This window comes from Mycetomoellerius zeteki, unplaced genomic scaffold (genome assembly GCF_001594055.1).
Source record: "Mycetomoellerius zeteki isolate Tzet28-1 unplaced genomic scaffold, Tzet1.0 scaffold707, whole genome shotgun sequence".
NCBI lineage: Eukaryota > Metazoa > Arthropoda > Insecta > Hymenoptera > Formicidae > Mycetomoellerius > Mycetomoellerius zeteki.
Genome location: NW_017257728.1, coordinates 483,327 through 500,842, shown reverse-complemented (window position 1 = coordinate 500,842; position 17,516 = coordinate 483,327). Strand labels below are relative to the sequence as shown.

At 30.3% G+C, this 17,516-nt stretch overlaps 4 protein-coding genes across 4 annotated transcripts; 2 read left to right on the top strand and 2 right to left on the bottom strand.

The window, feature by feature from the left end:
- Nucleotides 1-361: 361 nt before the first annotated feature.
- On the bottom strand, nt 362-6,170 carry LOC108729205 (uncharacterized; the record flags this gene model as incomplete). Its single annotated transcript, XM_018458204.1, has 13 exons — nt 362-658; nt 738-1,065; nt 1,169-1,283; nt 1,380-1,498; nt 2,174-2,338; nt 2,497-2,735; nt 2,914-3,072; nt 3,284-3,402; nt 3,477-3,639; nt 3,739-3,942; nt 4,040-4,207; nt 4,499-4,820; nt 5,902-6,170. Coding segments are annotated over 13 exons (2,667 nt in total), but the record flags the coding sequence as incomplete, so codon positions are not given.
- Nucleotides 6,171-7,003: 833 nt separating this feature from the next.
- Nucleotides 7,004-12,028, top strand: LOC108729225 (transcription initiation factor TFIID subunit 6; the record flags this gene model as incomplete). Its single annotated transcript, XM_018458236.1, has 9 exons — nt 7,004-7,178; nt 7,462-7,683; nt 8,340-8,658; nt 8,822-9,225; nt 9,308-9,511; nt 9,671-9,853; nt 10,359-10,575; nt 10,645-11,009; nt 11,969-12,028. Coding segments are annotated over exons 2-9 (1,902 nt in total), but the record flags the coding sequence as incomplete, so codon positions are not given.
- A 232-nt stretch (nt 12,029-12,260) lies between these two features.
- On the bottom strand, nt 12,261-15,154 carry OXA1L (OXA1L mitochondrial inner membrane protein). Its single transcript, XM_018458237.1, has 8 exons — nt 14,983-15,154; nt 14,267-14,513; nt 13,818-13,994; nt 13,592-13,735; nt 13,430-13,515; nt 13,078-13,344; nt 12,744-12,915; nt 12,261-12,496 (listed from the first exon to the last, which is right to left on the bottom strand). The coding sequence occupies exons 1-8, from the start codon at nt 15,070-15,072 to the stop codon at nt 12,336-12,338; spliced, it is 1,344 nt and encodes a 447-aa protein (XP_018313739.1). The 5' UTR covers nt 15,073-15,154; the 3' UTR covers nt 12,261-12,335.
- A 1,156-nt stretch (nt 15,155-16,310) lies between these two features.
- On the top strand, nt 16,311-17,339 carry LOC108729204 (uncharacterized). The gene is made up of 3 exons (XM_018458203.1): nt 16,311-16,447; nt 16,525-16,714; nt 17,013-17,339. Exons 1-3 carry the CDS (start codon nt 16,311-16,313, stop codon nt 17,028-17,030), a joined length of 345 nt encoding a protein of 114 aa, XP_018313705.1. The 3' UTR covers nt 17,031-17,339.
- The last annotated feature ends 177 nt before the right edge of the window (nt 17,340-17,516 follow it).

The window sequence follows — 17,516 nt, the reverse complement described above, 5'->3', positions numbered from 1 at the left end:
TTACCGTAGGATTTTATATATTTTGTTATGTTGATTACATTATGTGCTATATATTATTTCTGTTTACACAGAAAATCGCTATGAATATTTTAACTTTATTCTTTTATAAAATATTATATACATATGCGTGTAAACAGATCGATACTATTTGTGTAACGTATAAGAAGAAAATAAAAAAATATATTCTTTTATTTTATATGTATACATATGTATAAAACAAGAATTTTGTAAATTACATCCCAATCATTTCCAGAAACTTTGTGTGACTTCTTTATTAAAATATTATAAGATTGATTAAAATCAAAATATTATTTTATTAAATTTTTGTCATATCATAAACCTTATAATAGTAAATCAGTTTTCAATAGCAACATGTTATTTTTTTAATAGAATATAATTTTGAACGAGGACTTCCAATTGGGATCAAATCTCCCGGGGTGTCCATCAAATCAACGATAAAATTCGGTTTCATAAGCTTGGTTGGGTAAATCGTCGATTGATAATCGAGAGAGAGAGAAATTTTTTCTTTCTCATGTCCGTTCTGATATGTGAAGACATTTGACTCGCCTAAAAGTTCGGTCGTAATTCTTTTTTCATAATCTTCATTATTTCCATCCAAACAAGCATCAAATAATACTCTTTCATTTGAGTCTTCCATCTGCAAGATGCGCATTGAATCACAAATTACGTAATATATTAAAGGAACGCCACTTTAACGCAAGTAATACGTATATTACTTGAGGTATGGCTATTTCAATCCACGAAACACCGTATTCCCCACGTACGAAAGCTGCTGGAAGGCATATTCTATCAGCTATCGCCTTGAAAAGCATAGCTCGCTCGAGGTAAGAACCAACACAAAGTTGTCCAAGCGGAATCATGTTCGTTTCTAAACATTCTTTGATTTGCTTCAAATGAACTTCAAGTTGTTGGTCGATGCATCTAATTCCCGTTGAATCGACACCAGACATTTGACGCGCCACGAATACGGCTAACATCTTTGCACGTGTGAGAACATATTGGATATTTATTGATCTAATATCTGTATTTCTTTCTGTCGCTGGGCTGTGAATTGTAAATTATTACATATAAGAATTTGTTTAATAAATTGTATAATAAATAGGATATACGAATTATTTTAAATAAGATTTTTAGAAACTCTACTAACATATCTTTTAGTTCCTTTGCTAAGAGCATACGTTTAAAGAGTTCCACATATTCGGAAAAATGTGGATCGCATTGCAATTGACCGAACTTTGATTTGAGCCACGCATTTATGTCCTCTGCAAACAAATATATATATATATATTTTTTTTTAAAGTAATACTCTCTTTTAGTAACCTTCCTCATTTTTTATATAAAATATAAAATCTTATTACTTTCGAAAGTTATCTCGTTCTGTAAAGTATTCGACGGTGGTAATTGCAAATAATTTATTACATAAATAGGCTCTAAAGGACAAAATTTGATTCGGAAAATATCATCCAACACGGGAGATCTAAACAAAATAGTTATGGAAACATTACAAATGATAATAAAACCATTTTAGCTAATTGCACAGAAAGAACGATTCTGCTGAAGTATTTAAAAATTTAGCTAAATACAGATCTAAAAATAATTATATTGAACGCTTAAACTGATTGCTGGAATATTAAAACTTTTTACAGCATCTTGATCATGCTTGAGTGTTTTACATAATTTATCTTGATGATCAAATGTTATTATTATTCGGTCTATATTTCGGCCTAATTTTTATATAATATAGCAAAATCACTTCGAAAAAATTTCTCATTTGTATCTTATAACATTTCTAAGAATTTTTTATATTTTTATGAAGATTTTTGAAACAATATACATTAAATCTATTCAGATTTATGTTTTCGTAGGAAAGTATAGAATGAGATATCGTAGAAATCGTAAAGTAAAGTATAAAGTATTTAGAATTCACATTTATATTTAAGAATTCGAAAAAAAGATGTAGATCTTTTTGGCACTTTTAAAGTGTTCCAACTTATAAAAAAACTGAGAAATTTTCTAAAAAATTAAAAAGCTATACTAAAATTCTGAAAAATTCTGAAATTTCTATAAAAATTCTGGAAATTTATATAAAGAATTCTAAAGAAAATTTTTACTAAGACGTTCTTTCCGTGTGATATAACAAAAATTTACATACGGGCATACATTGGTTTTTGAGACATAAAATCCATCCTGAGTAAGATCATTTAAAGACAAGCGTCCCGTAAGAGCGAATTTAGTCGGTAAATGTGATTTAAGAAGAATTTCAATGCAAGTGTCCCATAAAGGAATCGTTTTTGAAAATAAACGGTTATTCAACATGCTGTAGAAAATAATTAGATGATCACTATAAGAATTCAATGTAATATTTTCATTTAGCATATTTCGGAGTTTGACATCATCTCTTATGAAAGAATAAAGTTCTTGATCTTTCCTCAAAACGTATATAAAATTGCAAAAAAAAGCTTATCATGAACTTACTACAAAAGGTACTTGTTTTCTATGAAGGATTTTGCTACAATTAAATCTGTAGAAATTGCCTGCATTAACTGTAGCGTAGTGTTTCTTACTGAAACTGAATAAGCATCAGTAATGAGAGCGAATATTCTTTGGGATCCTTTTGCTTTGAGAAAATAACGCCGTCCACTTTCTTCTAAGCATAGTACAGAAAGTAACTTGCAGCAAGCGATTTTAAATTCATCGATAAACGGATAAGTTGACTAAAAGATTAATATTTTTTAATATTATATTGCGATAAAAATAATGAAAGGAAAACATTCTCTACTATAATATTGTTAAAAATATCTTTAGCTCAGCAATTAGTCGAAATCAGCGCAACATTCAACGTATTAAAATATATCAGGAGAGAATACTTTCATATTAATATTTATTTTTTACCTCTAAAAGCAAGCAAATTGTGTTAATAGTGTCAAAATTAATCATAGTATCTCTGAAAATTAAATGTCGTGCCATGGTAAGCAGAACTTCAAGAGCAATAATATAAGTTTCTACAAGAACTTGTTCTGTCGAGTGTTTTAACATTTGCCACAGATAATCCTTAAAGAAGAAAGTCATTATTATTTATACATTTATATTAAGTGTAATGTGCATGTTATTCAAGTAAGATAAATAAAAAAATCTGCGACAGATTATGCAAAATATAATATGTAAAATATCTTTTCAAGATATTTTACATAATTCTTATTAGAAGCTATTTTGAATATTAGTATATTAATAAGTGAAAAACATGAACTTATAAAATAGTTACTGGTCCATGAATATTCGAAAAGACATTGCAATTTTTAATATTGCTCATCAATAACTGTTTGATTGCGAAACTTGCGGCGTGTCTTGTGGACCACGGCAAGTCTTCCTTTTTCAATAAATCTGAAATAGTATTATATCTTTAATTTCCTTCTTTGATGTAAAAAATTCTTATTTACGTTACTTCTTTATGTAACCTAAAATAGTTTTAATAGTCTCCGTGCTTGTAAGTTCTCTTGCAGCATGATCAAAAAGTGTCATTTTCCCAATTACGTAACAAGTAACTTCAACAATGTCAGATTGTATTGGTTGTCGCAAAGCATCTATTAAATATTTAATAATCTCGTAGGAATATAACATCTATTAAAAAAGTAACTATAAATTATGTACAATTTAATGTAATATTTTATTAATTTTAAGGAATGTGTGTATTTTATATTTAAATAACCATAAAATTACTTTTCTTCCCTTGAAGGTATTTGCGATATGTACAAGAATTCTGAGCGCTTCTACAAAAAGTTTTGGATTTTCCGCATGCTTTATATAATTTAATATTTGTGGAATACTTCCGCTGTCAATAAGTTCATCTACGACTACTGGATTTTCAGCAGCAAAACGTAATATGTTTAGAGTTTTAATGTGCAAATCATTCCACTCGTCATTCTGGCCAACAATTAACATATATAATTAAATAATAATTAAATATGTTTAAAATAATTTATTAACAAAGAATATAATTGTCTATATAAAATATATATACTTTTAAAAAATCTAGTAGCACTTTAACTCCGTTTGTTTCATGAAATAAAGATTGTATATCTTTATCTTTATTTCTACCGATTACATCCGCAGCTACATCTAACGCAAGATGTTGAATTTCTGGGTACGATGATTCAAAGTATCGATACAGCGCAGAAAAATTAAATTTCTAATGGCAATAAAAATTTGAATTAAGTGATTTCTGTTAATACAGTATTCTTAATAAAAGTAAATCAGATTTGAGCGTAAGTCGAATGTAAAGAAAAAATGACAGAATCGTACACAAAATTTCTAAAAGGCTTAAATTAGAACAGCAAAATGCAAAAAAGGCGTTTATAAACTTTTCTTTTTTGTTCCAATTTATGTTCTCCTAAATTTTGTTTTCGCTTTTGTTTCCGTTTTCTCCTTACATTCAATATTTAAGCTTCGATTTTAATATCTCTAGAAACATACAACAAACCTCGCTTCTTGAAATTTCACGCGCAGCTACGAGATCATGCATTAAATTATGCAGAATCTCGAGATTATGTTTCTTTATATCCGGATCTGGCGATTGTAATCCTTCAAAAAGAATGCTCACGTTTGAGCAATAGTTTGCTAGAAGAGCATTACCGTACGGATCTTCGGATAATTTTGCGAGCGCTGCAGAAAGGTATTCCTGCATGAAAATATCTTCCTCTCTCATTAATAGCTTCGCAAAATGGCCAATATAATTGGATTCAATCAAATCATTTATTATGTCTGGCACTGCCGTCATTTCTGTCAACAGTTTCCCAGCAAATCTGTATTGCAGCAAGCATATACATAAATAATTACGTTAAATGTATTGGGAAAGTTAGCTTTTGTATTATATCCTAGATAGCAAGAGCTGATATCGTATATCTGACGTCATTAGTTATAGCTATTTTTATGACCAATCTAAGAAATCTGATATTTAAGATAATGTCCAAATATCGTATAAATATTAGACGTAGATATATATACAGGATGTCCGGTAAGTTTTGACAAAGCGTTCATGAGTAGGTAAAGCGAACTAAACTGAGCCAAAAAGTTCTCAACTGTTTTGCAATTTTCGCAATAGTTAAGGAGATATTAATTTAAAGATTGCCTAAAACTAATCCAAATATTGCCGAATAAACGAGCAAAATCGACAACTTTAAGATATCTTTCTGAGTTTTTTTATAAAATATATTAAAGATGTTTCTTAAAGAACTCTTAAAGATATCTTAAAATTATTTATACTTCGATTTTAGACGATTCTATTCACTACCCCAACAACACAAAAGTTGCAGCAATATTGCAGCAATATTACACGTTGGAGTAGGTAACTTAAAAAAAACTTTAAAAAATGCAAATCTCTTGAAACAATAAATAAAGGATATAAATGTAATTTAAAGAAATATTTACCTAATTTTACAAAAAATTTTTTTGGAAAAGTAGATAAAGAACAACTATAAGCCTAAAAAAACAGCATAACAAAGTAGAAAATTTCCTTAAGAAAACATATATACAGTATATATTATGTATAATAAATTCCTCAAAGTCATACAACCTTCATATATAACAGTTTTTCATATAACGTATAATTCATAAATTTTTCAAGTTTTTTTAAGTTAGGTAGTGCCTTTTACCCTGTATATGTGAATTCTTAAATATTCTAAAATTTCTCATTTTATAAATTTTCAAAGAAAACTTATAAAGTTTAAAGGATTTATAAGCTAGGTATTTTTTTCAGAAATCTTTATAAATAATATATGAAAAATCTTTAATTTTATGACAATCTTTTTACCATAACATTACAAATATTATAACAGTATTTAGCTATACTAATATATAAAGATAAAGTTTTATTTCTGTACAAACCTTCGAACAAATATATCTTCGTGCTCGATAACAGGAAGAACATTATTTACAATGCCGAGATGAAAAAGTATCTTTGCATTGTCTTTCGATTTACTAGCATACTTCGACAAACTTTGTACAGCTGCCAATAAAGCAAACTTATTTTCTGATTGTAATAACAATATCGCCGTTTCCGCATCTTTAGTATCAGAAATTGATGAATGAATCAATGAACTGTATTTGAAGGATTCCGTTGCTCTTGCATCCTGTTTATTATTTTTCTTACATAACAAGCAAGACATTTTTTAACAATTTCTTTATATCGTAGATCTTTGTATGTACAATAATTAAAAAGATTGTATAATTGTGATTACCTTTGAATCAGATGTTTGCTGCATATTTATTTGCACATTTGATTATACAGTTATATAATTCTGCTGACAATGACTAATTAATTAGTAACTTAATTAAAACGACTATCAATAAGTATTAAAAAAAATATCGTTTAAATTTTAATACTTTTTATTCTAATTTTTAGTATCTCTCTATCAGTATTAGAATCCTATACAAAACGAGAAGTGACATATTTGATGTTCGAGTTTCTGATTGGCAATCTGATTAGTATTCTGATTGGATATTCCTTTTAAACTATTTTAAAATATGGCAGTATGCAAAGAAGTTATTCGACGAAAATTAGTTCAATATGTATTATATATGTATAATTCTTCAGCACAAAGTTGCATAAAAGTTGCAGCAACACTGCTGCAACATTGCATGTTGCAGCAATATTGCTGCAAATTCTGTGCTGTAATATATGAATTAATGAGAAGGAAAGAGCTCTGAAATTAAATATAAAGTTCGATGGCCCTCCATATGGATAGTCAGCACCGTCAGCACCAACACGTTTCTATTCTATGGATGTAGTACAGACACGAACTATATCCACTTTCGACGATACGATTTTATCGACAGTGTCGGAAAATGGATGTAGTCACATAGTTCCCAAACTGAAAATGGATGTACTGGCGGTAGTGTACGAGTGATTTCAACGGTAACTGGAAAAAGCCCGGCATGGTCTCTCTTGGGTTTCTCTCAATTTTTCTCTGTCTAGAAGATGCTCGAAGATGCTAGATGTTGCTAGGTTGGAGTGGTCAGGAGTGGTGTGAATTTGTAATTTGATATAATCTCGTAATAATTGTGAAAAAGTGTTCACTATGTCAGAGAAACGAATTAAAAGTAACATCGTAATTTTAACCTTTGAGGACTTTTTGCATTTTATGTCAATGGATATTGCAGATGTGAGATAATTTTTCATCATTACGATCGTAATATTTACATTTGCGTTCAAAAATATATAACACTTTTAATCTATAGCACTATTTTATAAGTAATTTATATTCATTTGAGGTAATAATTGGCACATGCATTGTTTATAACGTTTATTTATAAAAAGTATACAAGAATCTTATATTTTTTTATATCAAACTAGGCAGTTATTTATGTCATTGTTGTCGATCAATTTTTTCTTAGCAAGAATCAGTTATACTTGTGTCATGATATTATATTACATTGTATTTATAGGCAGCTATGAAAGTTGAGCAGTAAGCTTATTTATAAAACTTTATTCATTGATATTCACAAAACAATTTCAAAATGAGTGAAAATGAGTCTATGTATGGGACAACTTTGTCTCAAGAGTCCATCAAAGTGATAGCAGAGAGTATTGGTGTTGGCAATTTCCCAGATGAAGCTGCAAAAGATCTTGCAGAGGATGTCAGTTACAGATTAAAAGAAATTGTTCAGGTTAGTGAATAACTTCATATATATTTAATTTTCGCCAAAATGGAGAAAAAAAGAGATTAATCTCAAATTCATTAAAGATTATGGGTGCATTCCGTTTTACGTTTACAGTGTTTGTAAGCATCATCCTTGTTTGATATTTGATAGACAACAAGGATGAACTGATGCTTACAGCATGTGAAAACAGAATGCATGGTATATCTTTAGGTAATTATTTAGAATATCCCTCCTTTCCCTAAAATACCAAATTATAAATTCACACTCTTAATCTAGAGATCCTCTAGGCAGAGAGAAACCCAAGAGAGGCCATGCTGGCTTTTTTCCTGTTACCGTCGAAATTGCTTCTTAATAAAAATATACTCATTCAATGCGAATTCACTCAAAACGAAAGTATCTAGCAGAAAAACGCAGCTGTTAGGCTCGTGAAGTTATTAAGCGTTAAAGTTCAAGACTTTATAGATTAAAATGTCTGTCATTCTGACTCAATATAGTGCTATGTATTCTGCTTTAATTATACAAATTCTCTGCTTTATAAACACAAATTTACTGCTTTAAAAACAATTCACTGCTTTAAATACACAAACTCTCTGCATTATCAGTGATTCATGAATTAAATATTTTTATAAAACAGTTATAATAAGTAATTGTATTTTTTATAGGACGCTGCAAAATTCATGAGACATGGAAAACGTCAACGAATGACTGCACATGACATAGATCATGCACTGAAGATTAAGAACATTGAGCCAACATACGGTTTTATCGCCAAGGATCACATACCATTCCGCTTTGCATCAGGTGGTGGTAGAGAATTGCATTTTGTAGAAGAGAAAGAAATTGACCTTAATGAGATTGTAGCTACAGCTGGCGGACAATCATGGCCAAAGCTACCTCTGGAAATTACATTGCGAGCTCATTGGCTGTGCATTGATGGAGTCCAACCTACCATACCAGAAAATCCACCACCAGTATCAAAAGGTTTTATCTGATTTCTTGATTTCTATAAGCTGTAATAATAAGAAATTTTTCTTCATACTTTTGAAAGTTATTAAAGAAAAATTTAAGAACATATTTCAAAGAATTTGGACATAATTCGTAAGTACTCTTAATTTTCAATTACTATTATATTAATTTTTAACAGATGCTCAGAAATTGGAGAGTGTTGATCCGACAATTAAGCTTTCAAGTAAAAATCAAAACATTGGCATTGGTAAACCGGGCGGTGGTGGTAAAAGTCAGAAGCTACGGAACATTGAAACTGTTCACGTAAAGCAGCTCGCAACACATGAACTCAGTGTGGAGCAGCAATTGTACTACAAGGAAATAACTGAAGCATGCGTTGGATCTGATGAAGCTCGTAGAGCAGAGGCTCTTCAATCGCTCTCGGCAGATCCAGGTCTACATGAAATGTTGGCTCGTATGTGTACTTTTATTGCGGAGGGAGTGCGAGTCAACGTAGTACAGAATCATCTCGCGTTGCTCATCTACCTCATGCGAATGGTCAAAGCTCTACTTGATAATCCAAGCCTTTATTTGGAGAAATATGTAATATAAGTCATCCTTTTTTAAATGTATTAATAAACTATTGTCTTCATTTTTTGATATATTAAAATATTTTGATTCGTAGCTTCATGAATTGATACCGTCAGTTGCAACCTGTATAGTTTCTCGACAATTGTGCATGAGACCGGAGGTAGACAATCATTGGGCATTACGTGATTTTGCTTCCCGACTAATGGCGCAGATATGTAAAAATTTTAATACCTCTACGAATAATGTGCAAACTAGGGTCACCCGTATGTTTAGTCAAGCATTGGCAAAGAATTATCAGGTAACAGCTATGTAAACAATATAAAGTACTTAAGAAAAAAAAGAAATGATTTCAGAATAGTATAGATAAATCTTGTCAGGTCAATTTCTAGTACAAATTCCGCTTGTTATTTTAAAAGGTTGTTATTTCTTGCTTTTACAAGGTTATTATTTGTTGTAGACACCTTTGGCATCTCTATATGGAGCGATTGAAGGTCTTTGTGAATTAGGACCAGAAGTGATTAAAGCTTTAGTTGTTTCTAAAATTAAATCCATCTCTGAACGTATCGAATCGTGTATCGAGGGCCAAGGACTATCTAGTGTGGATAAAAATGGAGCAGGACATATCAAGACTTTACTTGTGGTAAAACTAATTTTAAAAGCTATAAGACATTTAACGTATCTACGTGTATAGAATTAAATATCGATATATTCTCGGCTATTTTTATACTTATTTAATCTACATCTACTTCAATTCTCGCTCATTCTTATATAAATTTGAGATACACACTGAGGATCGAGATCAAATATAGGACTACCAACTGCTCTCACATAGAGTTATATATCACGCTAAGAATGTAAATCCTATTCATTTTGTTAAGAAACTAAGGAACTATTCTCTTCAGTCAGGAGTTTTTAAAATTAAAATATTCTCTATTCTTTCTTGTAAAGTTGTATAAGAATTTTTTAAAACATGTGCATGCGTGCTGCACATGCGCGCAGCTTGTCTATTTTCATAAAAGATTAATGTATCTATTAATTATTACATTCCTTTTAATAATAATTATTACTCTCAATACTCTATTCTCTTATATTAATTATGCATATTGAAGATACATTGTGTGATGCATTGTAAAAAATGTTTTTAGAAATCGGTTGCTCCAGTCTTAAAAACAATACGATCGCCACCAGATTATGTGGACGAGTATAAACAAGATTATGGATATATAGGACCTGCATTGTGTGCTGCAGTTGTAAAGGCTCGCACGCAACCGGCTGCTTTAACAACTACAGCTACAACTACGGCACTTACCACAAATCAGCAACAAGGTTCTAATTGTACAGGAAAAACACTTGTGCAAACAGGTATGGAAATCGTTATCGATGGACGTATGGTAGTGATATGTGTATAAGTAATACTATATTATGTTATAGTATCCAGTTCGAATACAGGTCAACAACCCGGCCGCACATTCATGCTTGGCACAAGCAGAAATACTACCGGATCTTCCGCTACTGGTGGACAAAAATTTGTTATTTTACAGTCGCGCTCGCAAACTCCTACTATCTCCAATATAAATACCACTATTAATACTGGTTCGATGCAGCAGCAGCAACAACAGCAGCAGACACAGACACAAACACAACAACCACAGCAGCAACAACAGCAGCAGCAACAGCAAGTTAAACTAGCGCAGACTAATGTCGCTCAACAGAAGACTCATGTACAGAGTTCTACACCGAAATTAGTTGTAGTGTGTATGGCCGCTAGTAGTCACACTAATACATCAGTGACGCAGGTATAATCTCTTAAATTTATTCATTACAATAAAATGTACGTTGATTATTAAATTTAAATCACTGTACTACAAAGCTCTAATGAATATAAATTCAAATAATAAAATAATTCATTCGAGCCCCGAGTTGCATACTTTTGCTATTAAATATATCAGTATTAAACAAAGCCAGGAATAATAAATCAAACGTTTCGATCTTTAGTATAATCATCTTCAATATTACAAAGAGCATAAATTACACATATATTGATGAAATTTTACAAAGATTCTTATTACTATGCATATTGTTACTTTGTATAAATGTTAACATACATGCTATTCAGTTTCATGTACTCGAATTACGCATTTAATTATCCTTATAATTTTGCTCATAAATATGATATGCAATTAGTGAGCGACTTTTTTAAAACAAGAATGGTTAAATTGAGAAAAAAAAACTTCAAAATCAAACTTCCATTATACTATTCTATGTTTAACTTACTCAATCCTTAAGTTGACCGATTTACTGTAGGAACTCAAGTATAATGGATAACTTTCTCCATTTTCATTAATTACAACAATGCTTTTGACTTTGTTTAATACTAATACATTTTTATAAACAAAAACATTTAACTCGGCTCAAATAACGAAATTTATTTATTATTTGAAAATGTGTATATATTGGTTTAACACTTTAAAGCAAACATTTTTTCTTATATACAAATTCCCAGAAATTTGGTTTATAGCAAGTATTTTGGAGATTGTCGTTAATAATAGGTTTTTCGTGTTGTAAGCTCAAACATGCTCTTATCATAATTCTCAAGCGCTCGTCGAAGTGAGTAGGAGCTATAGTAGAAGCATGTTGGAACATGTTGGAGCATGCGACGCAAACAAATCTAATATTTCGTCGGTGATTCAAAAAGTTAAGAAAATCATAGAAATATATATTGAATGAAATATAATAAAAATATTAATTTTTTTAGCAGGCAAATCTTACGGCAAAAACACAAAGTGTCTTTGTTACGCAGCAGAGTGTCGAAAGTCACACACACACACACACACACACAAGAGAAAATATTTCTAAATAAAAAATAAACTTTTACAAAGATATTGAATCAAGGAGCTTCTTCTTGTATATTTTTAATTTTTAAATTAATGAATTCTGTTTTTTATTTAATCACTTGTGAATTTTTCTATCATCTATCATTTGTATATCTATGTTTAACAAAATTAATATTATAAAAATGGATTTTATGTTAAATAATATTTGCTTTATTACAGTTATAATTACAATTTTGTTTGTGTTACACATTGTGTAAATAACTGAATATACAGTAATTCTAAATAAAATTATTCTCTACTTTTTGTAAAGACTGTTGTCGATTGTTTTTGCTTCGTCGGATCATATTTAAATGTCTTCACTATAGGACCCTTACCCGCGCTATTAAACTGTACTGCATCTGCCCGTTCTCTATCAGATAGCTGCTTTGTTATCTTCATGTTTGTCCAAGCTAAAATGCGGATATAATGCAGATTTTTAAGGTATCATACTTTTATAAAATACATAAGAGTGATACTTATATTTATATTTGTCTATTATTTTTGCTATATAAAGTTGAACATTATCAATGTATATGTTATATATATATATACACGTTGTGTGTATAGGTTATATTAACAGCTTTCCCAAAGTATTATTTTCCAATATATTGTGATGTTTCATATACATGATACATATATACATTAAACAATACTCACATTCTTTCATTTCATTAATGAAACCTTTGCTGCTTCCTTTGATGGATGCTTTTGAAATATCGTGTTTTATTAAGGTAGGCATACCGACAGCTTTTTTTATACGTGGGATTTTTAGAAAACCAGCTTGTACCATAGAGATAGTGTTTGTTGCTACCCAATATATCAAAATAGCCTACAAATATAGAGAAATGGGATGAAGAAAATTCAGAGAAAGAGTATATTAAATATGAAGGTTATTGTTTGTATTTAAATTAAATATTTCATGATATACAAATGTCCACATTAATTCTTCTCATATCAACCATAACAGAAATATTGATATTATTATACTTACACCAGGGAAATGCAACATAAACGGTAATGCGACGAATGGCAAAGCTCGCAAAGCATATCGCATTATACCCAACGCATAGATATTAGTGCCATCCGTGCCAAGTTCGAGTGTGATTAACATTGTTACACTGGTAATTATCGGCATTACATAATAAGGATCATATACTGTAAGATCCTTTAGCCACAAAAAGCCGCCGTCTTTTAAGCTCTCCACAGGCAAGTTTGCCATTTTTCTCAATGCGAAAAAGAAGGAGATGAACACTGGTGCCTGAAACACATCAGAATTATAATCAGGAAATTATCTTTTTTTACACTTTTTTTTGCATGTATGAATGCGTAGAAGTATTGCATACCTGTATCATTGGCATTAAAAAGTTTTGTTTAAAATTAATTTTATTCGTTTTCATGTAATTCATCATCTCTGTCGCTATTCGTGCACCTATTCGGAAGAAAGCAATTAATGTAGCTTTTTTATCAAAACAAAATTTCGTCAATACAAAATGTTTCTAACATACTTTCCATATGATCGCCGAAATTTCTGGCTTCCGTCAATTTCATTTGCATGTCTTTTATTGCTGGCATATGATTTGTAAGTCGAATCATATTCTTTCGCATTTTTATTACTAAAGGAAATAGAAGAGTCCTTGCACAAATAGTAACTGTAGCAAAATAATTAGATGTGTTAATAATTTTAGAATTTTTATTAAATCAATAATTATCTTATGATACAAAAAACAGTACCTGTAACAATTGCCAACCACCATGGCATATCTAAATTTATGTGCATAAATTCTAAGAGATTGTGTAAAATTCCTGTTGGACTCCAACCACCCAATCCTAGACTCTCAAACGTTGGCTCTCCATTCGGATGCACTTTCACAATATTTTCTATTATTTCTTGTATTGGTGTTGGTGGATCTATACACATAAACTGCAGATTAATAAATAAATTTAAAATAATTTCTATAATTTTTATTTCTCATATTGTAATTACAATAAGAAAATTTGAAAGATAACAGAAAGTATATTTATATAATAATTCATTGTTAATAATATATAAATTAATATATATATGTAAATTAACATATAGCAACTAGATGTTTTTTTTCTCAATATTTATCATAGTAGTATATTTATAAAAAGGTAGTATATTTCTAAAAAATAATTTTAAAGGATGCATCTATACAAACCTGGTATTTCATCATATGGACTATTTTGCAGGGATGTTTCATTTGTTATAGTTTCAATTGTTGGAGTTTCATTTGTCATAATTTCACTTGCTGGAGTTTCATTTTTTGTGGTTTCATTTGTACTAGCATAACGAACCAAAGATATACCTGTAATTCTATAGTTTCTATGCAGATCCAATAAAGAATTGTTTCTAAGAATCCTTTTTCCCTGAGTAACTAAATGGATATGTCTATGTGCAACAATTTCCTAAAAAAAATCTTCTTTAAGTACAAGTATTTTGTAGTATTATCTTCTAAACAAAATATACAGATTATTATAAGATACAATGTGCATTAGTATATAGTACAGTAAATAGAAGTATAGGAAATAAAAGTAACATTAGTTATAACGCTGTTATAACAAGTTACTTTTTTTTATAATAGATTGGTAATGGCGTTGCCTTTTTTCTAATAACTTTTTTCTAATGTAGTTACATTCTTTTGGTAACGAATTTTACAGTTACTTTTATCGTTACTTTTTATATTTTGTACTTATTTATGACAATTTTTTTTGTATATTCAATCTTCAATCTTTGGACAATATTCATAATTTGTTCTTATTTTATGACTGTTTTAAGTAATATCTTAAGATTATTTAAATACAGTATAATAATACAGGTAATAACCTGGTAATAACCTCCTAACCTAACCTCTAAAAAGCCGCAAAAGTATTTTACCTGCGAAATCATGTTTGATTTTAGCAATGCTTGCCGACGAACGATTATGAATGCTCTCGTCAACATTTCTGAGCCTTTCAATTGAATCATAGTTGTGATTCTTAATTAATTTATAAATATATGTAGGAAGTTTTTTTTCACGTTTACGAAAAAAATTCAGTACGGACTAGAACCAATATTTCGTTAGTGATCGTATACACGTAATGGAATGTGGTCGCGTTCATGGTATAAAGACAATATGCTCATCTTGACTAAAATATGGCTACGCGTGACGTTGTGGAAATTCTGTTTTCTCGCGAAAACAGTTATTATATATACTTATTGTTTGAATAAAAATTTTGACTGCAATGAGTGCTTGTGCAGTGAAAGGGTGCAAAAATAGTTACCGAAAAATGAAAGGGAAAACGATTTTTTAAATTTCCAAAAGACGAAAAAATTGCTGCAAAGTGGCGTGAAGTATGTAGGAATGAAGTAAATGTGGATTATGATAAAAATCATTAGTATTGTTGAATACAATGTTATAAAGAATTGTGACAAATTTATCATTTAATGAAAACATCACAAATTTATACTTATCACTCATCATTCTCATAAAATCCTTTCACTTATCTTAATGTATTGATGCTACCATGATTTACTTCATTTTTAACCATTTGAATTTGCCGCGTAATGATGACGTATTTGGCTGCAATTCTCATTGGTTGTTTGGTGTTACGATGCGCAAGTGCATACCCTTGTCTTTATACCATGGTCGCGTTCAGCAGATTCAACTGTTAGGGCAAGTTCACACCTTGACGCAAAAACAGAAAGCGGAAAAGCAGCAGCCAATCAGAACTCGCACTGGTAGTCGACAATTTCGGCTTTTTGTACTACTGAGGCCGGAATCAGACTACGCATTGAAGATTGAGATTGAAGATAGGGTCTTATTTGTAAAAATTGAAATGTGTAAAAAAATTATAATTAATTACTTTATACGCTTTTTATTAACTTAAAAGTAATTTAAAGTGATATTAATAATAGGATTTTTTATTAAAAACGATTAAAAGTGCTTAAAAAATGAGTGGGGAGTGAACGCAATATGATTGGCCGTGACGTCACGATTCAGCAGAGCCCGGTAAGTTTAAACGTTGTAAATACATACTTCATGTAAATGACACATACATAAGATATATAAACAAAACAAATGTGATATTTAACGGATCATGCGAATTACTAAGGGTGCGTTCCGTTTCTTGCATGATGCGCATAATGCATCTTTTATCCTTGTTATTCACCGAATGTTAAACAAGGATAAGAAACGGAACGCACCCTAAGTAATCCGTTACAACATGGCGAGAAATATTACAGGTTTTGTTAAAGCTCAATCGGATAATTTACCAAAATTAAACGTTTTAATGGTTGCTGACTTTTTTAGTGAAAATGAATTTTTTAACGTGGCAGAGACAAGAGGTGTTAAAGCTAAAAGGTGTTTACACACTTTACATACATTCAATATATATAAAAGTTTAATATAGTTCCACAATCAATATCTGTATTTTACAGGGCTGAAGATAAAGATTATGGTGATGCAGCTGTGGGATACGTTGAAGTAAAACGTGAAGGTAATTTCTGCCAAGTCCGAGGGAAAATATGTCCTGAACATAGAGTAAATAATAAACCTTACTCTGTATCGATGCTTGTTAACGAAGAGATAGACAAGGTCGAATATGTTCGATGCGAAGACTGTGCAGCTGTAAGTATTACTGACGATCTGTAAGTATTACATTATTTATTATATTCACATATAATGTAATTCGATAATATTAATTTTTATTTGAATGATACCAATATTAATAACATTAATGTTGCTTGCATCTGATGTTTCTCGATGAGGCTGGCAAGCAAATTTTGTCGGCATAACTCCATTCTTTAAGCGAATGAGTACGTTTGGAATGAACCTGACTTGCATGTAATTTTCAACATCCTCCTCTAACTGCAAACATAAAATCAATTTATTTTGAATTATTTAGGATTAATTTATTATATTTTAGGTATATGACTTACATTGAAATGGTGTTCACAACAAAACAAACTACTAGTCAGCGATATAGTTGAAGCATCAGTTCGGCCTGAGATTTCGAACCATTTTCTTCGAATCTCTCCTTTTGGCACTGACAGGAAAATTGTTGATGGAGAACAGATATTGTTTTGAGTGCATGAAGGCACAAAACACCACTTGTAATTTCTTTTTTTCTCTGCCATTACTCGTTTCTGCAAATTTTCTGCCATTTCACATCGGTTTATGTAAATTTTAAATCAACTGTCAACAACAGCTGTCACCGACCTAACCTAACTTATTTTAATAAAATAGTGAATATTTAGTCATAAAAAAATTATATTTATAGATTTAAATTATCTGCATTGTTCATAAGATCCATTTATCAATATTAGCAATACTCATTTACGGCCAAAAAATTATTAAAAATTATTAAAAAACAGAGGAGCGAAAAGAAAGTGTGATTGGCTTATAGCGTGTGACGTCACGATTCAGCAGG

Coding starts and splice junctions, on each gene's coding strand:
- LOC108729204 (XM_018458203.1), top strand. CDS start 16,311: ATGGCGAGAAATATTACAGGTTTTGTTAAAGCTCAATCGGATAATTTA. Junction 16,448..16,524: donor AGAGGTGTTAAAGCTAAAAG/GTGTTTACACAC, acceptor TGTATTTTACAG/GGCTGAAGATAAAGATTATG.
- OXA1L (XM_018458237.1), bottom strand. CDS start 15,072: ATGATTCAATTGAAAGGCTCAGAAATGTTGACGAGAGCATTCATAATC. Junction 14,514..14,982: donor AATCAAACATGATTTCGCAG/GTAAAATACTTT, acceptor GATTTTTTTTAG/GAAATTGTTGCACATAGACA. Junction 13,736..13,817: donor GTGGTTGGCAATTGTTACAG/GTACTGTTTTTT, acceptor ATTTTGCTACAG/TTACTATTTGTGCAAGGACT.